At 39.3% G+C, this 24,935-nt stretch overlaps 2 protein-coding genes across 4 annotated transcripts; one reads left to right on the top strand and one right to left on the bottom strand.

The window, feature by feature from the left end:
• Nucleotides 1-234: 234 nt before the first annotated feature.
• On the bottom strand, nt 235-21,274 carry stx18 (syntaxin 18). Of its 2 annotated transcripts, XM_038696030.1 has the most exons (11): nt 21,071-21,274; nt 8,592-8,659; nt 6,493-6,608; nt 4,368-4,445; nt 4,067-4,133; nt 3,835-3,938; nt 2,254-2,345; nt 1,829-1,887; nt 1,264-1,333; nt 1,085-1,165; nt 235-948 (listed from the first exon to the last, which is right to left on the bottom strand). In XM_038696030.1, exons 1-11 carry the CDS (start codon nt 21,221-21,223, stop codon nt 853-855), a joined length of 984 nt encoding a protein of 327 aa, XP_038551958.1. In that variant the 5' UTR covers nt 21,224-21,274; the 3' UTR covers nt 235-852. The 2 variants fall into 2 exon arrangements, with proteins under 2 accessions (XP_038551958.1, XP_038551959.1); XM_038696031.1 differs by lacking the exon at nt 21,071-21,274 and having other exon boundaries at nt 8,516-8,622.
• Nucleotides 21,275-21,308: 34 nt separating this feature from the next.
• Nucleotides 21,309-24,082, top strand: LOC119885805 (myb/SANT-like DNA-binding domain-containing protein 4). 2 transcript variants are annotated; one of them, XM_038696034.1, is made up of 4 exons: nt 21,309-21,461; nt 21,663-21,961; nt 22,178-22,307; nt 23,267-24,082. In XM_038696034.1, the coding sequence occupies exons 2-4, from the start codon at nt 21,688-21,690 to the stop codon at nt 23,439-23,441; spliced, it is 579 nt and encodes a 192-aa protein (XP_038551962.1). In that variant the 5' UTR covers nt 21,309-21,461; nt 21,663-21,687; the 3' UTR covers nt 23,442-24,082. The 2 variants fall into 2 exon arrangements, with proteins under 2 accessions (XP_038551962.1, XP_038551961.1); XM_038696033.1 differs by having other exon boundaries at nt 21,313-21,461; nt 22,764-24,080.
• Nucleotides 24,083-24,935: the final 853 nt, after the last annotated feature.

Raw genomic sequence — 24,935 nt, 5'->3', positions numbered from 1 at the left:
TGCTGTAATGCTGCCACTAGGATAGAAGTTAATCCTAATAAACAGATTGGCAGAAATATCACAAGGCTGTGTGAATCAAATCTCCTGACAACAGCTTCTTTTCTTTAGCTGACATGAACCAAAACTGGCCATGGCTTTCTGCTGCTCTTGATGTTATCTAACAGCTTGACATAAGCATGGACCGTTTTAACGGTTATAAAATTATTTCCTAATGTAAAGAAAGAAGACACAGAATTTAATTAAGTTAGCTTTACTAGAGTGGTGTGTTAGTACAGTTGCGCTTTGATAGATATCAAATGAATTGTTCTGCTGCTGACAATTGCTTAGAAAGCAAACAACAAAAACATTCTCAGCATTCAACAGTGAATCATCATTGTATGTAATTCAGGGATACAAGTTTATAATCTATTTAAATTGAAAAGTCAGTATCCTCTAGAACCTTCCAAAAAGGGATCGACAGAAATACACTTTTTTCAGTTAGTCAGGCAAGAATAGTTGCTGCCAATCAAACCATTTTCACTGCTTTTAGTGGTGGAGAAAGACTGACTGCCCAACCATATACACACTTAAAGTAGACACAGTGCTCCAGACAAAGCTCGCCTCCACAGAAGTGCTTTTAAACACTGAATCTGCCCTGAAAGCACTGGACAATTATTAATAAGATAACCAGGGAAGAACAAACTGCCATTTCTACTTGAACATAGACTCTTCATGAAGAACACTTTGTACACCAGGTCCAGCATGGAAAACTGTTCATTCAGTCTCAGTGTCATCCGCTTCTTTATGAGATAACCAATATGCACCAGAGTCAGGCGGTTTCCTGTCGTATAGAGTCCATGCGTGCTAGCTGTGTTAGCTGTCATACCAGTCCAGGAAGAGGAGAGAAAAAGAGCACATGACCAGGAAGAACAGGATCCACACCCGGAAGCCAGCGTTGTTTTTGATGGCCTTGCGACAGAAGTAAACAAAAGGACATTTTACCGATCCAATTTGTTAACATCAACCAAAAAAAACCCCATTTCATATAGCATGAATAGCACGTGCAGACTAGATGTGCTGGTTGTTTCCATTTAGTGAGAGTTACCTCTCGTATATCCTCATTGCCTTCTTTGACGTTTTCTGTAGCACCCACAACCAGCTGATGAATACTGCCTATCTCTGTTTCCTGTCACGGAAAGTGGGATGAAAAATGAGTTTATGTACAACTTCTCCTCAGAACCTATAATGTGACCAAGTGAATGAGATAGAGGGAACTTGGCTCACTTGTTGCAGGACTTTCTCAGCAAAGATCTCCTGCAGTCGTGAGATCTCCACCACCTTCCCCTCGATTTGCCTGTCGTACACAAAAGGAATGCGTGAAGTATCCCATGAAAATAGTTTAGTCTTTAAACGCTTACAGATGGCATTAGTATTAAAAGGGGCAGGTCTGGGGTTTGGCACTTTTCACCTCAGGAGCATTTTGTTCCATCTGGAACAAACATGTCAGTGATTTTCTCTGGCTACCAAGGTAACTATTTCATCTGCGAGCGCCTATGTCCTTGGGTTATTTTAATCCTGTGTGAATCGACATCTGGTATTTCACATAATTGTTGTCTTGCTCACCTGGCATTTCAATCACTAGGGGGATGTAATTTAGTGGGAGGGGAAGTGACATTGAGTAACAGATTCACACAAGAGTGTCTCTGGATATTACCACAGTTTCCTGGTAAATATTTTTACCATTCACATCACTGATTCACAATACTGATGTGTGAGCAGAATTAAATCACGGACTTTCCAGAACAGACTTAATAAAAAGGGAAATTAACGTGTACTGAGCGGGACACACCTCACTTCATCCACGAGGCTGTTCATCTCACTCACCAACCTCTGGTTCTCCTGCTCAAACTAGAGAGATTTAGATGTCAGACATTCATTCAGAGCTAGAAGTTAGAATATGCTGCAATATCTGAACCCTCTTTCTAGAAAAAAGGTTAACATAATTAAGATTAACATAATCATGTACTTTTGTGAGAATATACTTGACTGAGTTTTTTTGTAATGACAAATAATTCAAAAGTCCAAATGAGTCTGTTATTTGGCCTGTACAAAGAATTTCTCACTAAAAACCTCAGTAAAACAATGAATATGCTTTATGGAGTCCCCGTGCATTTAGACATCGGCTAAAGTAAAGCTGTACATTCATGAGACACACACAAATCTACATAATCGGTGTAACATGAATACTAAATAATGATGTCTGAGGTTCCACACCATCTGGATCTCCTCAGGAGAGAGCTCATCCTCCACTCGGGCCTCCTCCCACAGGTTGACAGGGTTGTCCAGGACCTCTGACACACTATTCTCTACAGGAAAGAAAACAGACAACTTGTCTTGCTCATCTGAATCACTCCTTTAGTTACCAAATCTCTTTCGATGATTATATAGATGGGATACCCTTTGTCACTTTGCATTTCACCACAATGGACATAAGAGCAGTCTGGTTTTGAAAAACTGAAACAGTGAGTGAGTAAAGATGTAGTATAAATTGTAGGAGCGGAGTGATTATCCATAATTAACATTAACATAATGACATTACTCGCCTCACACCTCAGCTGTGCCAGTCTCAGTGGTGCTTGATGTAAGTGGTTTGTCCGGTGGAGAAGAGAGTGAAGATTCTCCAAGAACAGAAATATTATTGTTGTCTCAGAGGTTCATTGGCAAAGTGACAATATACAGTAGGACTAATATGCTGCCAAAGGCAAATGATGAGCCTTTTTATGCTGACTGTGTTTGTTGAGATACTTAAAATTCCAGTTACTATGTTTTCTACACACATAAGGAGACTTGTTTTTTTTAGTTTGAAACACAGTGACAGTATTAACATATGTTGTGTACAAGTGTGTGCAATCTTTTTCTGAAAAGGAGTGCAAGAAAAGTCAATTACTGTGTACTCTGTTATAAATTAATATGTAATAAAAAGATTGAGGAAGTAGTGTCTTTAAGCAGTTGTCATAGTTCACATAATTATCCCGTTAAAGCAAGTTTGACAATGAAGACAATTTGCTTTTTGACTCACTACTATCAAACTTTACCAAAACGTTTTCATAATTAACCTGTAACACATTATAATGGCATTAAAAATTAAATTTTCAATAAAAAAATGCTATGCTACTTCTGCCAGTAAAGTTGGAATGAACTTGACGATGCAGCTGTCGCCTCGTATGAGCCAGTGTTTTTTGAGTTCTTTGAACTGTAAAGTGCACCCTACATATTTACGATTCCCTACACCGGGTTTGGACTGCATAAACCTGTAGAATTACAAGTTAATGGTTGTCATTTATTCAAAGTACCCACAATGAATCATCAGGCATAATGGTGCTGCGTGCGCTATGGCACGGCACCTTTCAAAGTAGAGGCTAGAGATGAAACACAAAGTTTGCTCCTGCTGCCTTCAGATGGCTGCAGAAATGTAAATAATGTGGAATGGATGATGGGGCAGTGATAATATATAGGTAATATTCACCCATTTATCTTTAATGCTGTGCAGACTGCTTTATTGGCATTCTTGCTATAATCCCTTTATAATCCCTAAAATTGTATTTTTGAGCAAACGTATTTCTTTTATATCTGCATAAATCTCTATCACTAGTCCCATACTTTCTTGATCTGCACAGAATGCAAGGAAAAGTGCCCTTCACATGGTGCAGAAATAGCTACATACACAAAAATACCAAACAAGCAAACAACAAGTCACGGTCAGTAGAATGAACATATAGGAGCAGGGTTGTTTGTACCAGCCTTTGTGCCGCCACAGAAATAGAGTCCAGTGTCTGAGGGGACTCACTAACTTACCAGAGCTTTCCTCCTTGACAGTCTTCTCCTCCGTGGGCTCCTCCGTGGGATCCACCTCTGGTGCTTTCTCCACCCGAATGTGGTGCTCTGGTGCCAGTCTTGATCTGAAACCACAAAGCACAGTGTCATGTGAATCAAGAGTTTTAAAAGTTGCTACCTTCCTAAAATCATGATAAGCAATAATAGATTAGATTGAGGAACGCATGGAAGCGGATATTTGCTAATAACTCACAGCCTCTTCTTGTCCACCATTCTCTTGACCCTGATTGCTCTCTGCTCAGAGTACAGCTTGCATACCGCTTAAAAAGAATCAAGATACACATGATATTAACATGCAGTCCTGTTAGCTAAAATATTGGTTCAGTGACTTCAGGTTTGCGGAGTGTGTGTACAGCAGCTCATGTTGAAACCAATACAAACACTACTCCCTGAACCAGTAAATGTCCAAAACATAAACAAATGGATCCCTAGTCCATAGAGGACAAGGTATATGATATGTGCTGTCTGAACTGTAATCAGTTCCATGAACTCACCTCTTAGATACATTTCAATGAGGTCCAGCACTGCCCCTCTGTGCTCCTTTATCTGGGCTGATGTCACCTGTTTCTCCGCTATGGTGATAACACATTCATTTGTTAAAGACAAACTCACAGATTTTGGTGAAGTGCCAAAAAGTATAGACAAATCCAATTTCCTCTCAGCTTCCTGTTGATGTTTTGAAAGTCAACACAGTTCAGAGTTAAAAATAAATAAAATCTCTACTGTTTCGTGTTGCTGCACGATGCAAGACAAAACTAGCTTCACCTGAAAGTGTATTTTACATTTGCAATAATATTTGTTAAATAGACTTTATTCACTGTGAATGCTGGCTGTTGGAGCCTAATGCTAAACTGAATTGCTAAACTTCATGCAAGCTCTCATTTCAGCCTCTCTCTTATACAAGCAGTAGATGCTTCTGTCTCTTTAAGCCCCCCACCGATTGGCCGAGATCCTGAAGCATGATGATTATGCTGCTCAGTAGTACAGATAGACTAAGCATAGGAGTTGCCAGTTGTTATTGAGTTACAGAAAATATAAGAAGCCTAATAAGTCTCCTTTAGTGTGTGTGTGTGTGTGTGTGTGCACGCGCACTGTTATGCATACATGTGTACTGTGTGACAGAGACAGGTGGACAATAAGACTGAGACGGACTGCGAGACAGGTGGACAATAAGACTGTGAGACTGACTGTGAGACAGGTGGACTAAAAGACTGTGAGACAGAGACACAGGTGGACTAAAAGACTGTGAGACAGACTGTGAGACAGAGACACAGGTGGACAGTGAGATGGGCTGTGAGACAGAGACACAGGTGTACTAAAGGACTGTGAGACAGACTGTGAGACAGGTGGACTATAAGACTGTGACACTGTGAGACACATAGACCCAACTGTTTCCAATGAAGAGAACAGTGTGTGTGTGTGTGTGTGTGTTAGTTGTAGTACCAGGTATTAGTAGTAGTAGTAATTAGTGCATTAGTAGTGGTTGTAGTAGCACATGCAGTACTCTGGATGCAGTACACTTAACTTCATTCAAGAAATAGCTTAAAGTCTATCCACCAATCAGAACACAGGACCAAGTATGTGTGTGTGAGAGAGAGAGAATGTGTGTGCGTGTGTGTCTCCCTTTGATCTCTCTCTGCTTATTAACATCACCTGGGCAACCAGCTATCCTATATAGACAGATAGGAAACTCTCTCTGAGACTTTGCCTCAAACAAACCTCCTCAGAGACTAAACTATAGGTCGTATCAACGAAATGACTTGACCGGGAGCGGCAGAAGGCATTTGTGAACAATATGATCTATTTTTTGTTTGGATTTTTGAAAAAAGTGACCACTTTGGGGAGTTGAAAAACTGGTACGTTCTGCTCTGGTCAAGAAAATTTGAGGAGAACTTACAATGGCAGCCAATGGAGATTTTTCTGTCACTCTTGTCCTTTGGAAGGACACAGAGACAAATCTATAACTCCGAGGGATTTAAAAAGCCCATGTGAGGAACCACAACAAAATGAACTACGTTTCTGGTGTAAAATTATACACGAAGAGTTAAAATTGTGGTCAAGCCAGCGAGTTAAAGAGAAAAATCTAAGAAGATTTTGCGAGCCTGCTACACTGTAGTGATGATGTCACCCACTCTAACTCACGCAATACACACCCATTTTAACTCAGAAAAGAGCACAAAAAAGCATAAAACTTTGACCGTGAACAAACCATAAAACATATCAAAAAGCTGAATACATCATTAATAGAATAACTTCTTGTGACCAATTTACAGTTTAAATCAAGTCTGTAGCTGAAAGTATGCTGTACTGGTGAGCTTTCAAAGTGGAGTACATATGAGGAGGATTTTGACAGTCTCTCCATTCACTTACAATGGGAGAATTTTCCTGGAAAACCTTGAATAATTTGGAAAGTATTCAAGGTATTAATGACAAAAGTAATAGCACCCCATTCCTCATTGAGCTGGACAACTTGGAGTTTGAACAGAGTTTCTACTTCAAAAGCTGTGGGACTAGTTAGCGGAAGAATTATAATAAAGGTTAGCAACAACATAGGTTGCGAATGCTTGCAGCATTCACATCCAATTAGCTCACGTGGTGCACAGAAAAACGCGTACACACCTTCAATGCGTAGCTGCTTGATGGCCTCAGAGCAGGTCCTCATGAAGATCTGAGCATCCTGGTCAATCTGGTCGCGTTCATTGTCCGTCATACGGGTAACATCTGATGAGATGAGACTGTAAAACAGACAAGAACAATCATAGGCCGTGTATCAAAAGTTGAACATGTGATTGATAGCCAAACAAAGACTCTTTGTTAAAACTTTACAGATTTATTAGTGTCCTAAATATTGACATGCCTTCCTCCTCCCTAAAATTCATTGTTCCCTTCCACCCCTCTCTGGATTCCCTATATATTCCCTATTCGGCATTATGTGGAGCAGAAAACTATCCCACCATGCAATAGGTCTCCAGATCTTACAAGGAGGCAAGTCAAAGTTTCCAATTCACCTGAGACCTTGTTTTATTACCATGAGAGGAAATTTACAAAAACAGGAGGAGAACATAAAAACCACAAACATATAATGATCCGTTTCAGCTCTAATTTTGAAAGGCTTATTGAGTAGGCGTGACCTCACATAGCAAGCAATATTCCTGACTGGCTGACCACATTTGGGGATTGTATTCACACTCTCCTGGTAAACCAGTGTCACACTTATTTGTAGACAAGTGATCCGCAAACACAGATTTGACACATAAATGTTGAGCGTTTTTGTTCACGTCTCGAAACAGAGTAGACTCTGTTTATTTGCAAAAAAGAGTGCATCAGTAGATATTGCAATATGCAAATCAGCAAAACCGTAGTGTCAAACAAATGCGAAACATTCTTCAAATACAATACATGCGCAGACAAGTCATTTTGCATTTGTTCAAATTCTGGTTTTCAGATACAAGTCAATGATTTCTCTTTGTGGATCATGAAGAGTTTGTGGATTTCAAATGTATTTGTACATCATGTTTTGTGTTTACAAATTGCAACTTACTGTCTGTGCATTTACAAAGGTACTGACATCAATTTACCCCCATACCAAGGGCTGGTAATTCTAGTGATTCTTTTCTATTATTTGGTTAGATTGGATTAGCTTGTTTGGTTTAATCAAACACATTCTTGCAAAAAGAACCAGTATTAATGTATACCTTGAAATGAATATATAATAAAACTAGAGCTAAAACGATTAGTCAACTGACAGAAAATGCAACAATTTAGATAATTAATCAGCTGGTAAAGTCTTTCTTCAAACAGAAATGCCAAACATTTTTGGGCTCTGGGGGAATAGTGACAAAACGAGAAAATAATTGACAGATTAACTGCTGCAGCCTCTAAATAAAACAAACCAATAAAGAACAAAGATGCAATGATAGTTACAAGTAACTAGTCATCCTTTACCGTACTTATGGTGACCTACATAAGGTTAATTTAATATGCAGTCATAACATATTATATTCTATCAGAGAGAAAGGGCACCATCAATCAGGCTTTACTTTAACCTTAGCCATACTGGAAATGATGACCAGCTACACTAATTCTATAAACATTTAAAGTGAATTCAGTATAGTCCATAGTCCATTATTACTCTGTCAGGCAAAGTGAGGAGGAAAAAGGAAGCTGATAAGAAAATTGGAAGACAGGAATGGCTAATGACCAGGCTGAAGGTAGACGAGACTTGCACACATTTGGATTTTCCCCACCACTAAATACTGCTGAACTCCACCCATTGACATCTCGAATGTTTAGTTAATGTGTTCTGACGATGCTTTATCAACAAACCTAACAAAACATGGGGCAACTCCCCACACCCACACCTACAAAAGACAGAGGCGGCCTTGAAGGGAGGAAGGCCTGGATTAGTCCCAGGGCGTGATTAGTTCTTCACTTGGTTGCAACTCAATTATTCCAGACAATTAGACTGGAGCCCGCCACTGCAGACCACCCTTCTCGCTGCTGACCTTGTGCCAGCAGACAGCCCCTGCAGCACACACATATACACTGGAGACATATTTGACGGTACCTTCAAGTAGCCCTGACTGCTGACCTGCTCTGATTTTAGTCAGAAACAAAGTGTTCATCTCTTCTCTGGCCTTACCTGCAGCCTTGGAGGGATTTTTACTGCTGCTGTTGTTGATTGTGGTGGATTACCGCGACTGTTTGGAGAAGCTTACCTTCCAGCGCTCACATAATCTTTCCTGTGTTGTAGCAGAAAGTCTTTGAGCTTGGTGATGTTCGTGATCTGCCAAGATAAAGTGAGAAGAAGCATTACTCAACTTCATTACCTTCATGCCAATGAGTCTCTTTAAATGCTATGGCTCCTTCAAACATGTTAACCATGTCAACACGGCTTTGTACCAGGAAACTATTTTCTCCCGACTATATTTAGACAGAGCCAGAGTAAACGTATAAGTTTGTATTTATTGGATGTGACAGGCAACCAATGTCCGTCCATCTCTGTGAATATTTGCTTTTGACAATTCATCAAGTTTGGGACATACAAAAATCAGACCTGCAATTTCCTCGTCAAACAGCTCTCATAAATAAAACCATGAGCGGCTGCATAGAGAGCACTGACACAGCGATCTCTAATAAGCTTTAAATTCACGATCTGTTACTATTTATCACAGAGAAAATGTCCAAGTGTATGTGTGCACAGGGAAACCAGAGGAAACTTGGTTCAATCCAATATTTGCTCCTGTAATTCGGTCAAATATTAAAAAAGGCCAAATTGCTTCCCTGTCCACAGAGCTCCGCTGGCAGGATACAAGTGAGTGTGAATACACACACACAGCAGGCTCTGTTAGAGCCAGAAGAAGACAGAACTCAGACAAGCTAAGGATTGAAAAATGACACAATGAGTTTGACTGTGACAGCGACCCCAGAGTGTGGGAGATTATTTTGAAAGCACGACGGCGCTGTCTTCAGCCTTCAGCTTTTTTACTCTAACAACCGCAATTATCAAATTGCCTTGGCTGTGAGGGGTAACCTGGCACCAGCCGTCTAATAATGTCTCTAAACATTCATTCTTAGAGTCACGGTGACCTGAAGCAGTGTTTTATTTGAGCTGACGTTTGAAAAATGACGAGTTTTTCAGTGCAGAGAGAAGGTGTCAAGATAAACAGAGCGGGGAAATTTGTTAGAAACCTAGAACTCTTTCTATGGTTTAGAAGGTAATTTGGTGACGTATGACACTGCTGTGGGGCACTAACTCAGGCATGGTCTGTTAAGGCAAGCCGACCCTTGTAATAATACAATTATTTGAGGTCAAGAGTTAATTGTTGTTCAGAGCGGTTGAGCTTAGAAGGGAGTTCAGGGGAGAAGAGAACTTTTATTAAGGTTCAAAGTCTTTCAAAACACTGTCTGTTTTGTAGTGTCTCAGTGAATGAGGAAACTTAGAAGTGAGCTCCTGTGAGATTGGTAGGATTTTTTAAAACTACAGCCATAAAGCCTCCACTGAATAAACCACTTTTTCCAATGTCCTGACTCCTGGGTGATCCTGTTAGTTGGAAAGAATGGGCTTTGGGAATAGGAAAGAATCTTTTTTTAAACAAAGTTAGTAATGATGTTTTCGTGAGCAATTAAATGATGCGTTCAGCCGTTCCAATATGCATCTTACAGTAGAGACAAATAACAAATTTGTTTCAGGCTTTTTGATCCAAAATTATTTTTTTGGAGTATTAATTGTTGTTTATTGCTGCATTTTATTTTGTGCCATACGTCACCTCCTAGATGAAATGTGGCCTAGAGCTGATTAATCAATTTGTCAACTTACTGATAATGAATTGAAAAAAAAAAAAAAAAAGAAAAAGCCTCACTGGAGCTGGCTCCAGCTCCTCAAAATTAAAAATTTTCTGCGTTTCTTTGTCTTATACGATCGTGAACTAAACATTTTTGGTGTTTGGACTATTCGTCGGTGAAAAAAAACTTGGCTTGTGATGGCCATTTCTTTTGCTTTTTTGTGACATTCTATAAAACAATAATAATTAAATTATATATTATAATTTAAATGAGAAAATAATCTGTAGATTAATATATAATGAAAACAACCTTTAATTTAAGAACTAATATCATCTTGTAAAACTTTATTTGTCTGTATCTTCTTCCCAAATTTTGTCCAGGCCTTCGAGTGCTAAAGATGTGGCATGAATTAAGCGATTATCATGGTGTGATCATATTAAGCCTTTGACTCTTTTCGAGAGTCAAAGGCTCTCTTTTCGATGGTAAAATAGCTATGGAGCACATTTGAGTTTTGAATCATTCTTAGTTTTCGAGACCATCCTTGGTCTGCCACAAAGTGGAAAATGTAACCTCTTACATAGCATGACTAATTTATCTTTACTTTCACTTTAAACTATATTTTCTGCTTGCAATTAGCACTTGGCTCCAGCCTTTTATGTATGTACAAATTTATTTGCCTGCAGAACTCTGTCCGTGGTACTGCACCTTTTTGACCACCAGGTGGTGCTAAATCCGCAGAATTGGAACATGCCGACAACAGAGGAGTGGGAGGTTTGTGTGTGTGTGTGTGTGTGTGTGTGTGTGTGTGTGTGTGTGTGTGTGTGTGTGTGTGTGTTGTCGGGGTGCCCGGGAGTGTCAAGAGTGCTGCTCTGGGGGTTGAGCTGTCTCCTGTGTGTATACATTGGAGCTCAGATTCCCAGCACAACCTCAAGGGTTTGCAGGGGGTCAGAGGGATCAATTGCTCTTGTAACTTAAGACCCTAAAGAGCAAGTAATTCCTCAACAATGAGGGAGGGGGGTGGCCTTGTGCATGTGGCTTACCGCATATGTGTGTACGTAGCTATATACGAGTGCGTGTGCATGTACACGTGCATCCTGCCATAGGTGTGTGTGAGGCACAGCTTGCAGTGCAGGCAGAAGGAGACAGTCTGCCGGGCTACATCTAATCTCGTCATCATCAAAGACCCCCACTTTACCTCCTCACTTTCTCCTTCCCCCTGCTCCCCTCCAGCCCCGATTGAGCCCAAACAAACCATCAGGGGGGATTATTATGAGGAAGAAAAGAGAAAAGGCTTAGCTAGCAAATTTCTGAAGAGCTTTGGATGGATCTTTGTTTTGTTATAACCAGGTAACTGACAGAATTTGATGATGACTGCCCTGCTTTGTCTTTAAGTCTTTTTGTTTAAGTCCCTGTGTATCCTGACCAAGGGCTATCCATACTGACGCCATGCTATTTTGTGTTTAGGTATGTGGGCCTGATACAGAGAGGATGCTTCAGTGGAGAAGACTCTGCCGCATGTTGATTTTATTATCATGTTTATGTCTGACTCTCTAATGGGTTCAGTTTTGTCTTCTTAAGTCTATTCGCAGTTAGGGCACTTTAGTCAGTTCCATAAACAAACAAAAAGTACCATGAAAGAAAACTTTTAAGAGCGTTTATAAACCGGGCCTTCAACCTTTTTTGTTATGTGCTAAAGTTGTATTACTGTGTTTTGATTATCTAGATTCAAAGCCGTAGTAAGCAGCGCTTGTTTACACTCTTGGTGTTTGTTCATATTTAATCATGCAGGTCAGATCATGCATGGACACAAAATGTCCCCGCTGAAAAAAACAAAAACAAACACTGAGGCACATCAGTGGAGACATCGTATGTTGTGACAAGAGTCTAAAGCTGAGACAACAACATAACTGCCATTGTCATGTAAGACTGTGTCACATCTCTATATCTTCTCCCATTTACAATAAATTTAAGAATCATCTTTGTCAATCACAATCCCTAACAGTCCTGCTGCCGGAGGTCGATCAGGTCGACTGTGACATCATACAGTCCTTTTGTGGGGGGAAAAAAAGTTAAATACAAAATTCAACGTAAATTACACCTCTGCATTTTGAAGCAGGGAAGTAATGTTTGAACAATCAAACAATCAACAAAAAGGAAACAAATTTATTAGGACGCCACACTACAGAAAATAAATGAATATAAACAGAGGCAATGTTAAAGGGCATGTGTGACACAATCTGATAGACAAGGCAGTTTTTAAGAAAAGCTAGATTTGATGTACTGCGCAGTATGTTTCTGATTCCTGCTATGTATTTCTGAATGATCAGAACATGTTTTCCAGTCACGTTTTCTGAAGTCTGTTAGTCAGGCAAATTAAAAGACCCCCTCCTTGTTCTAAACTCTGTGTTTCCCTCTAAATTGTGTTGAGTCAGATTCACCAGAATGCTGGTTTAATACCGAAATATGGTTGTTTCAGATCAGCAGTTTCAGATTTATTTTAACTACTTTGAACATAGCAAACATTAAAAATGACTACACATTAGCTTTATATATGCAAATTAATAAATATGGATATTGTAGTCATGATGGCAATATGGAAAGTGTCAATTGCGGAAAATTGTCAGATTTGTCATTTTCCCCTTACCATTTACAATAAAACACAATTCATGATAATGGACATAACAACGGATGGTAGAGATAAGGTCTTATTTGAAAGAAACTTCAATAAAAAATCTTGGGTGCCGCAAAATCCAATACATTTGCACAGAGGCCATTAAAGGGGGAAAAAAGTGTAAGCAGTGTGTTCGCCTGGAAACAACAGGCATTTCAGCTGTGTGGACGACAAATTTGAGCAATACTTTAAGACTCGGGCCTCATTAAAAACATGGAAGAAGGACGTATAGAGTATAGACGTATCTGAGGCAGCAACCAGAGTGACTCAGCCTGAAATTGAAAACAACCGTTTTCTGTTGACCTTTGCCTTAAACAGTGCCTTTCATCTACTAAAGATAAATTGTGACCACAACATGTTTACTGTTAGCTCAATAACATAATCTGCTTTAGTTTCACCTGATGAAGTAAAAATCAATGTGAAATGACAACACATAATTAATAGCCCATGTCTTATTACACTTGCATCTTAATCTAGAACAAAAAGAACACAAGTCTCTTTTGGAGTGGTCTCTGAGTAGAGGTGCACACATCTGTTGTAGCTTTGTGGTTCAGACTCTCTGTATGGAGTGTCGGGGTCAAGTATGCAGCCTGCTGTCACCTGCATTGGTAGTATTTAAATCATTGTAAATCACAATAACTAAGACTGTCTAATGACAAAGCCTGACAATGTTCTTCAAAAAGCGTCCGCTGCTGCTGCTTTACTCTTGCGTGTAGTTCAAATGTTTAAATTGAGCCTCGTCTATTGAGTTTAACATGACTTTTGTTCCGCTTAAACTATTTAGTCTGCAGAGTATCTGGTGTCCATCTTATGATTTGGGGTTTGACACACATCTGTAAATCTGCGTTTGACCACTTTTTCCTCTTTTATTTTCATTTTCATGAATCGTGCAGAAACATTTTGTTGCACGCAGTGAAACAAAATCAAGATTGTGCTCTGGCCTGACAGCAGATGGTTCAAAATTCAATTTGCCTGGCTTTCATGGCAAAACAGCGCAGAGATTAGGGCAAATGGTAAAGAGAGCATTTAGCAGCATGTTCATCTCAGGGCGATCCCAGCAAATCACTTCCCCATGGCTGAAGTACCGCAGAGTATACTCCTGACTTTGACAGCTGTATGCGAGCATGTTTTTTCTTAAACTGTGTGCCAATATAGTTTGTGACTTGATGACTGTAAAGAAGAGGAAATATTTTTAAGTGTGTCGGGGGTTGGAAAGATTATTATACTTTTACCCTTGTGTATTGTGTAGATGGAAAACGTCCATACAATTCGAAATATAATGAGGCTTCAATCAGATTTACGTTGTCTCATGAGACAATATCATATCAAAGTTGAGATTTAGCCTTTTATTTACTTTATAAATGATCATTTCTTGCTCTCAGAAATCATTACAACAAGAAATCTCATTACAGCAGGAGCACTAACGAACAAGTGGTGAGTTTCCCTACCAGTCAGTTAGAACTGAAGAAGTCTCTTGGATGAGGGACAAAACATCTTCTAATATCTTCAACCAAGTCCAGTTGCCCTTGATTTTAAACCTTCCTTGGATTACTCTCAGAAATTGTGTATGTGTATGGCTATTATAATATAAATAGATACTTTTTAGCTACAGGACGTAGGCTTTGTGCGTCTACCATAAATGCTTTAACTTTATTACTGGACTTTTATTTTAAGAAGAGGCCTGGGAAAATATTCAAGCAAATTGCAGATTTGCACTTTATTCCCTAAATGGTTGACATTAATGACAACTCATAAATGTCATTGCTGTGTCCATCTGCAGCGGCGGCTGTACACCATCTGCGCAACATGACGCAAAAGATCTGCCAGTTTCGTCTCAATGACAAAACTAAGAGGGCTATAAAAATTATCCTACAAACCATTTCAATGTTTTGTCTCCATCTTTGACATTTGTCCATTACTGATTTAACATATCCCAGCGTATTGCATTTGGGAAAATATTTCACTTTGATGTTCATAATCAGACATTAAATGGGCCCATATAGTCCAGAGTATCTGCAAAACATAACTTTGATGAAATTCCAAATGTTTAAAAAACAGTTTGGACTTGGAAACTTGATCATCACTAACAAAAACATAAGTAAATCAGATTCAAAATGAAATGTTTTGAGAATATATGCGCATACTATTTCAATGTGAAGGTTGTCATAGGGAAGAGCCCCCCTCTTCTAACAGCACAACATACTTTTAAGTGCTGGATGATGGCCACACTTTTCAGGGTTTCTAAGAAAACACTGTGAGAAGGAGCCAATTTTGGAATACCAATACTAAAGGCACAGTGGGGAGCCAAGCACTTTTTTCTACACACAATTTACCAATTTTGAAGTGACCTCCTCCGTTTAAACTCGAGAAGGGCAGCGTGCTGCGGAGAGAGACGAGGTGAGCGGTGAAATGGAGATCATAGTGCCCTAAACCGACCCCTATGAGGTAAAAGATTCCCCCGGCCAAACCCCACCCTGTAAACACTGGCCCTCTTATTAGTCAATCAAGTCTTTCTTGGCATTGCCTTGAAAGAAGCTACATTACCATTCTCACTGAGCTGCTTTTTTGAGTGGGAAAAAGCCTCACAGGACCACTGTGTATTTGTCAACTTTGATGTTTTCTTTCTATTTTGGTGAAGCTTCAGTGGGAACTTGAAGAGTTATGCATGTCTTGAAGGGCACCCACATCTGTTGTGCATTAGGTGCCGGCCGTCAACATTGTTACTGGGGACCTAATTTAATATTTTCTCTGTTTTGATCTTCCACCTTTAATCACTGGCTCTTGGGAGGATCGGCTTTCCCCGAGAAATTGTTCGAGAGCCGAAAGAAAATGTTATTGCAGCATGTTTATGGAATCATACATGTGAAGAGGGGACTTGCACAGAAAAAATGCTGCCTGTGTCGGGCTGTACAGAGAAGAATGGATAGTTGAGTTGTGGGTGAAAACCGCAACATAACTGTAAGCAGTCAGGACATTCCAAACTCACAATTTCAATTTCTACAAAAGCTGCTTCGCCGAGATGGTTTGAGATTATATCTGCATCGCGAGGGAGACAGCTGTAGGGGGGAGGAGAGCAGAGGGCAAGCACCACAGGATAGGTTTGGGTTTCTTTGAATCAGCACCACCGCTTTTATTAAACCACCATTTCTAATATCAATGTAACAGAACATAACAAAAACCTGGTTGTGCAGAGCTGCTGCGATGGGGCTCATGTTTGCCTCAGACTGATGGTTGGAGACATCAGGTACAACTTAAAGTCCTGACTCCCCCGAGGGAAACGTAAAGTGGTTCTTTAAGGTGCCTTTGAAGAGGTTTGTGTTCATGATATTCATGTCAGGCCAAGGACTTCTGGCTGCAGAAGCAACACTCCATGACATGGAGTGAAGCCTTTTAGTTGCCAATGATCCATATCCAATTGCCAACCATTGATGATGTTTCGGTACCTCAATGGGAGAATATAATTTCAGATGTTTTGTGAAAATTTACAAACTAATTAAACTTTTTTTCACCTATTTATTTAAGGCTGTGTGAAATTTCCTACAATTAAATCAAGATTATGACACAATAAGCTAAGTCTCTCAACAGAGGAACTGAAATCAAAATTCCCTCGCTGACAGTGTAATTACACCCTGTAGTAGTCAGGACAGTCTAAGAAAACTTGCCTTTTCAATCAAAATCAAGACTGCTCTTCACATTTTTTTCCACAGTGTAATGTTACGGCTTCGGCAGTCTAGATGATATTGGGCAATTTTCCAGGTCAGTTCAAAGCCCAGAATCCTGGCCCGTCAGTGTCGGGGCAGGAGTGGCACTCGGATCTGACAGTTGGCACAAAATCTTCTCGGCTCAAAACTGCGGAGCCTGGCCCGCTGGACCAATGTGATTTATTTTTCTCAAACAACTTAGCTTTTGTCTTCGCAGAGCAGTCATTTATTCTGAACTGCCCACATTGGGCAGGATTTTAAAATTCCTGTAGTCTGACCGAGGCTCAAGTAAAAATAATGACATTCTTTTGAGTTTATCTTCTTTATTTCTCTGTGTACAGTAGATGACATTTTGGAAGTGATTTATCTTCAGAAGTAGACTGACTTAAGTTGTCGCAATGTTCTTTACAATTTTTACTCCACATTTAGTGATGTATATTTGAAAAAAATCTATAAATATTTTGTAATTTCTCCATTGATGCCATTAAATGGATTAACTCATATCAAATAAACAGGACGCAAAGTGTGTATGTATTGGCAATAATCAATGAACATACCTTAACGATAACATTGGTATTCCCAGAGGATCAATACTGGGCCATTTTTGTTCAGCTTGTATAGTAATGACCTGCTGCTATTCTGTCCATCCGTCAACATAAAAATGTATGCTGATGACACAGTTATTTTTGTACGTTAGGGTTGGGCCGATAAACATTGCCCCCCCAAATTCGTGTTTAAAAAGGTAGCCAGTCCCATCAAAATCAACATGTATTTATGCATGCTATGCTCATTTCCCACATGGCACTGTTTTACAAGTTGGTCACAAGCAAGCACGACAGCTCTGAAGCCAACTGAGTCCCTTCACAAATAGACATTAAAAACAATTGACCAAAAGGCCAGTAGCCATAACCACTGCCTTTTAATACAAAAATTTATTTAATTTGGAGGGCCCCTCTCCTGCTGAGTCAGTTCATAATGCAGAAGGAGAGCAGCAGCAGAGCAAAAATGGCAACTACCAAAGGGGACTGTTTTGTACAATACAGACATGGCAACTTTGGGCTAATAGTCATCTCAGTCAGAGCCATTCACTACTGGAACAGTCTGTCTACCTATCGAATTAAGAGAGAGAACTAATTAACTAACGTTTAAACATAAACTTAAGATATGGCTTAAATGGGCTGTATGTAGTTTTTTTCAATGAAATTATTTATTAATAAATCAAATTTTCACTGCCTTATTGTAAAAGGGCCCAAACTTCACCTACAAATGAAGCACACATCTGTTTACTCTGTTGCGTGCATCAGCCTCTATTCTGTGCGCTCGCGAGGCACTCTCAGACTACAGTGACAACACCGCAGCTAACGACAAGCAGTCCACTAGCACCACAAAACAACCAGCTCCCAGCACAACATAAACTCCACGTAAGGATAAAAACAACAATAAAGTTTTATGTGCTGAAGCCCATCAGGCCAAACGAGAATCATATGATGTCGAGTAAAAACACAGTGAACATCAGAAAGGCTGGAAAAACATGGAGAGAACCACGTTAGCTCACCTGCTAACGCCAAGCTAACGTTATCTGGTGCAAAGTTGTATCGCTTTCCACATTAGTACACCAACTAACACAATCCATATAACTATCCTGTGTACCACAGGTATTATGTCAAAGTGTTGATTTAGCCTGCAAGAAAGAATGTAACTGTAAAAAACAAATTTTGAGCAATTTGTTTACTAGCCTATAGAAAGAGGCTAACAGCAGAACATTTTTTTGTATACTATTTTATCACTAAATATTCTTTTGAGAAGTTTTGAATCGAAAAATCAACTGTGTAGAATTTGAAAATTGGCAGTTTTACAAAAGTTGATGGCAAATTGAAAACGTCTTCTTTCGGGTTTGAGAAGCCACACAAGCACCCGCGGTGCCAGCCGGCCGGCCAGTCACGCCCATAGAGCCCTCTGGTCCCAGCTACTCAGACCAATGCAGCAGCAACGACAGAGCAGCAACGACAGAGGAAAAGCCACAACTGTAAGACAGTTTCATTGTTTGTACCGCTGTTATTTTGTCTTTACAATCTGAGTAACATTAATGGTTTTTACATTTTAAAGTAAATCAAGAAACATCTGGCACGTGATGTAGCCTACAGAAAATTCATAAGCATTTTGGAAAAATAAACTACAGAAGTAGTATGAAAGGGGGCTGTTGATTTATTATTCTACATAGACATTACATTGTTAGTGTACAGTTGTGGTTATAGTACTTGCTTTTATTTATATAGTTCCAAAGCAAAAATCTTTGTTAAAAAGTTAAGCGTTTTAAAGTAAAAACCTGCTTGGCAATAAATCAGATTGTGAGCTTATTGTTTTGGGTGATAAAGCCTGGCTGTTCTCTTGGACTAGCCTCTCCATAGTTCTTTGCATTCTTGGTTTTGAGGTCTAACGGATGATTCTGGCTAAGAGAACGCTCTTTGTGCAATAGTAAACCAGTGAATTATGGGAGTATCCTACCCTGTCTTGTCTTCTTCCCTATTTTTCCCCTGGCGTAGATTAGTAGTTAGTAGTATTGATTCTGAATAGTAAACTTTGTTCACTTAATGGTAACGTTAGCTAGTTAGGCTGTGTGTTGGACATCAGTAATTCCCTTGAAAGCTATTTAATTAGTTAAATTATTTAATTAGGGCTAGGGGGAGACAAAAATAATTGTGACTAGTCGACTAATTGAATAAATAATTAACAGATTAGTCGAATACGAAAATAATCATTAGTTGCAGCCCTATTTTATATATGTCAGTTTCTTCTGTAATGTATTGTTTTGTACTGTGACATTAGGCATGACCTCAAGCACTAAAGCCTAGTTCACACTACACAATTTTTAGCCCAATTTACCCGTCGGAGAGCTCGGTGACCGCCAGGCTGTGATCGGGGGGTAAATCAGCGGTCGGTCTGCAGTCGTTATGTGTGAACTACACAAAGACGCATCAAAATGGCTCCCTGACATTTCACTGGCACATCGCCGACGCCAGCCAGTTATCTAGCATGCCTAATATCTGGAGGAGTCGGCCAACTCAACATCCACATCCAGCCAATGAGAGCAGGCAGCTGACGGAACAGACAGCACTTGTACTTGTAGACCTTCTTTGGGTAATTCAGTTAATTTAGAGGTTTGCGTCATTTCCCGCGGGTTTTCTTGACAAAAGCGTGGTTTGGAGTCCAGCGTCGGGTGACACAGCTGCTGTCAGCTCGTGTCCTGTGCGACCCCCTGTCACCGATCAGTCACGTAGTGTGCTCATTAGCTATGTGTGAACTAAGATGGTTATCAATGTGCTTTGTTCCTAGTAAAAAAAGGACAATAAAAAGAATGAATAATTGCTGGGAATGCTATGCTCACATTTTGCAGGAATATTGTGGTAAAGCAGACATTCAACTAAGCAGGCTAGCAGGTGACACAGCCAGAGGTCATTGCCTTGATTGATTGATATCTTTATTTTGAAAATGTAAATGTCTGGGAGACAATTTAGTTTGAACGATACAGTAACATCAATGTCTCCATGCTTTGAGAGTGGGTCCAGACAGGGCCTACACAGACAAGCAGCACTGTATACAAAACTGTGTGAGACCACTTGTCTTTTGATTAGTCAGCAGCATAAGTTGTGCCAAAGATGAATAAATATGTGCCAAAAGGCTAAGACCAAATGCCAAGATTTGTAATCACGAGCCATGTCCCATTTTTTGTTTGTTTCTTGTTTTAAATGATATAGCCATGCATTTGTCTTTTACTGCCATTTGATACAGTTTGAGGAAAAATAATTTCCTTTTTGAGTGTTGTAAATATTCGCAAGGAGGTCAATAGCGTAAGGTTAATATTTCTCCCATATAGCTGTGAAATTCTTTCTCAAACATAAAGATAATAGAAATCATATACTGCTGGCCTAAGGCCATAACAAGATGGATTTTGAGAGGATGCCTCTCTCATCAGAACAACACAGGATTCAAGAATTAGCAGATTAACATAAAATACAGATGACACTTTATCATTGCTCAACCTACACATACAGGAGTTATGAAGACGAATCCCATTAAAGTTGTCCAATATGATTATAGCTACCCTAACATTAAATACATTTCTCAGTTTCCAGTTATTTTCCATGCATTTTCTTACAAATCTTACAAATTGTTGCCTGGTTATTTCATCTACCAAAAGATTCTCATGTCATTATCATTATATAAAACAACATGTGGCTTGTGATAGAGTATTTTATCCATGTTACCCACTCTTACCTCGCATTCAACTCATGTTGCATTTAACAAAGTTGTATAATACAATGCAAGAGAGGCCTTGCTAATTACGAACAGCTAGTTCAGATTGCGCTAAACTAAAGCATTAGCGTTTCAGTTTAGCAACACCAAACATAGCGGACATTTGACTTACTTGCTGTCCAGTAATAAGCAGTAGTAAGCAGTCCAGTAATTTAGCTGTCCTTACATGTCGACAGAGAGTCGATGCTAACCCAGTTAGCTAAAGTTAGCTCAAGGAGACACTCACCACTTCTTTCGCCTTCGGAGAGAAGCCACTCTTGGGTCTGCATTTCTTGAGAATTTCATCTTTGGTGGAGTCAAAGCATATTCCTATCGCCTTGTTCCTGGTTTTCACTGTCTTGACACTGGCTTTGAAAAGTAAAGTTCTGTCCATAGCCATGGCTGTGCAGAGCTGCGGCGCAGGCACCGCTGTAAACAAACTGACACGTCACCAAGTGAGGACGTCATTCTCTTGCGACGCTGTGAATTTTCCCTGAGACGGAGAAGAAAGCCTTACACTTTACCTTAAGGTTTGATCTGTATGTATTTACGGTTGCGGATACTGTACCTCATCGTATTTACATCCTGCGAGCGTCTGACCTGGTATCACGTTGCTCTTCGCCTTGATTGAGTTCCAGGTAGCGAAAATCTTAAAATTTCAAATAATCTCTTAAATATAATAACTTAAGTTGAAAAAGACTTAACTGGAAGGGCCATTCAGTTAGATGAACATGTTTATTATCATAGTTCAATTCTTCATTTCTGCACTGTATTCAAGTGCTATAAGGATTGTAATAAGGACCAAATGCACATACAGATAATCAGTCTGTGTCTCTCAGGAAAATACCCCTACAACTTGAAGGAATGTCCAGCAGGAAGCGAAAACCCAACTGGACGGACCAGGAGTGTCTCCTTCTTGCTCAATTAATGCAGGAGCGGAAAGACATAGTCCGAGGCAAGTGCAGCACTGGAGTTTCAATAGAGGATAAAAGACAAGCCTGGGAGGAAATAGCCCAAGCCATCAATACTGCCTTTCCACAGGTTCAGCGTACAGTTTCTGACTGTAACAAAAAGTGGGAAAATCTTCTGGCAAAGTCAAGGGAGGAGATCAAACGCCAGAGAAGACAAGCAAGTACAGGTGAGGACAATGTGCCATGAGTCCATATAATTAGGATGATTAAATCTACAAACTAAGACTGGTGAAATAAGCCGAGACCTTGATATGTGGGGATGACTGCAGGAAAATGAATTAAAATCCTAGAGTGAGATATAAGCAAATCCACATCATCACTGTTTGTGTTTTATTTATTGTATTTAATATTAATCAGTGCATGGTATGCTTTTTCGTTCGCAGACGGCCTGTCCCATGAACAATTCAGTACTGTGACTCAAGTAGTGATTTCTGTGATGAACCTCTCAGACATGCTGCAACAGGATAGAGACGACTCTTCAATTTCAGAGTTGGCGGAAACTCAACAAGACAGGTAATACATTTTTTATTTGTTGCCTTCTCTCATGTGTCTAGACTGCATCAAATCAGAACTTTATTCTGTGCAGTAGTTTCTTGGAAATATGTATCTGTAATTGGGGTCTGTTCACCTAAATAAACAATAAACAAAAAGCAGACAGTATTTTCTCACTTAGTCACACTTAATGTCTTAATGATGAAAACTGCCCACACTGAGGTCTGTGGATTATTTAGAGTAACAGGAAAATTGTTTCTGGAAAGAGATGCCATTCATTTATAAAAATTTAACTAAAAATAATCTGTTCACCTGCACTGTACTGGGGTGGAATCTCAAAAGTATTTACGTGGATGGATACCAGTAGAAGCAAGTGAGAAAAATGTTATTTCTTTTCTAATTTGGATGAACAAACCCTTTTTCTGTTCAGGATGAAATGCAAATTCTTGTAATTCAATTCAGCCTTTCCCCCCCCAGCCGTGACGAAGACGGACATGACCACAACATAGATGAAAGATTCACAAACAAACATCCACTGAGAGAGCTCGAGCTTCCTACATATCCAAATCCATCCACTCCTCCAACACAACCAAATTTGGCCGCTTTTACTAATGTCCCTAAATCCCCCGCAGTGCAGTTTAGTACTCATTGTGCTGCTGGCTTCACTGCTTCTGCAGAGCGACTACGTACTCCCTGCTCTACGTCTCCACCCTCAGTACACTGCACAACTTTGCAAGAACGAATGGATTTGGAAATGGCTGTGCTGAGAAGACAAGAGGCAGTCCTCAAGCTTCAAGAGGAATATTACACACTAAAAATAAAGCTGATGAAAAAGCAAATGGAAGGGCCACATACAAACAACTGAAGTAGTTGTATATACATTGTATTGTATAAACATGATTTTGTGTTTAGCTGAAGTCGTCAGTGTTCTCTTTAAAATAAAATATCTCTGTTCATCTGTTTCTGTATCTCTGTTTAAGGCTATGGTCCAACAGCAGTTTTGTCTGCACCAGGCATCCAGGCACCCGTATGACAGTGAAAATGAAGGAATTCATCATGTTTGGTTCCTCACTTTACCTTATTACCACTTCAGAGTCTCAGACTGATAAATTACTGCAATATAGTATAATAAAAACTGTAATGAACCAGATTTAATTTGTTTTCAAATACACCTTTATGATCATATCTAGGGTAAAATATAGGTTTTGTGTAAATCATTTATTGCTTTGAATACTGTTTTTGTGGACTGAAAACACTGATCCGATTTTGCGGATAGTGCGGATCATAGTTATTGAAATACAATGATGAGCGTATAGCTTATACTTAGTACAAAGAGAACAAATGGCACATACACACACAAAAGTTCATATAACCTTGAAATATTTCCACAGGTGAATGTCATGTGCCATATAACTGAGGAATTAAAACAATTAACTTCTTGAAATCACATGTTTTCTTTGTAGGAAGTATAGTTTAGTTAAGTCCAAGTACAGTTTTACACTGTGAGAAATGTAGTTTTTTACTTACTTTTTAGTTTTTTTACTGATTCATGCCATTTACTCCTAAGTGGGAATTTGGAAGCTGTAAATGTTTGACATATACCAATTTACATATTTATGAAAATTGAACTTGGTCATTCCAGTGCAAGTAAAGCTAAAATAATGTCCTGTCTAGACAAATGTAGTAATTTGTGCGTAATATTTTTCATAAATCCGTTTATTTGTAAGTGACTGGGTTTGGCACCCAGATGTAAGCAGTGGGGCCCAGAGTGTTGAATAAAAGTCTGTTATTTGCTGTGTGGTTTGCTCATTTCCTTTGTTAGTGTTGTGCCAGACTGTGTTACAACTGAGTGCTGTGACTGTCTCTCCTTTTCTGCCTCCTCAGCATTAACTACTCGTCATTTCTTTTTTTTTTTGACTGTGGAAAGAGAGCAGCTTTTCAAGGGCCAAGGTTATGGGCACAAAAAGGCATGACTGCCTTTATGTTACTTATGTGTTGATATGAGGAGTCTAACACTAATTGCGCTTGCTGCAAGCATGTACTGTACTGGGCTAGAATGGAAAGAAGGATGACTGGCTGCTACTTCAACAACTGATTTAACATAAATATGTTTCATAGAGTGACTGTGTGTTCATTCATATGTTGAAAGGCCATCTTTTCTCAGATCATGTTTATCCTCGAATACAGTAGTTCCCAACCTTTATTGTCTGATGTACCCATACAGACCAGCTCAAGTCCTCCTTCACCTCCACCACTCAAATATGTTCTTATCAGTGGATTATAAAATGGATGTTATTTAACATTATTAATGATATGAAAGTGGATAGTGTCCATTTGTGTTAGCTAACTATTTCTGTTTATCCATTACTTTTTGCTATTTCAACTGTTATTCATTAGTATAACTTTTTAAACCATGTATCCATTAATTTGAACAGTTTTGAACCATTTATACTTTGCATTACTTTTAACTAACTATTATTTCAACTTCCGTGCCCACTTGCTTTCGCACTATCAATTGCAACACATTTTGTTTATGTGTCACAACTAACTCAGATTGATGGGCAGCTTACTGGTTACTGTAAATAACTACAATTTGTAAATCAATTTGGCTGTCTTTTTTTTTTTATTTATTTAAAAAGCTAAAGGTAC

Source organism: Micropterus salmoides, unplaced genomic scaffold (genome assembly GCF_014851395.1).
Source record: "Micropterus salmoides isolate LMB-PRFRI ecotype aquatic unplaced genomic scaffold, ASM1485139v1 Ms_hic_scaffold_4, whole genome shotgun sequence".
Classification (NCBI taxonomy): Eukaryota; Metazoa; Chordata; class Actinopteri; order Centrarchiformes; family Centrarchidae; genus Micropterus; species Micropterus salmoides.
Note: the sequence above shows the minus strand (reverse complement) of the source record. Positions and strands in the feature narration are given on the sequence as shown.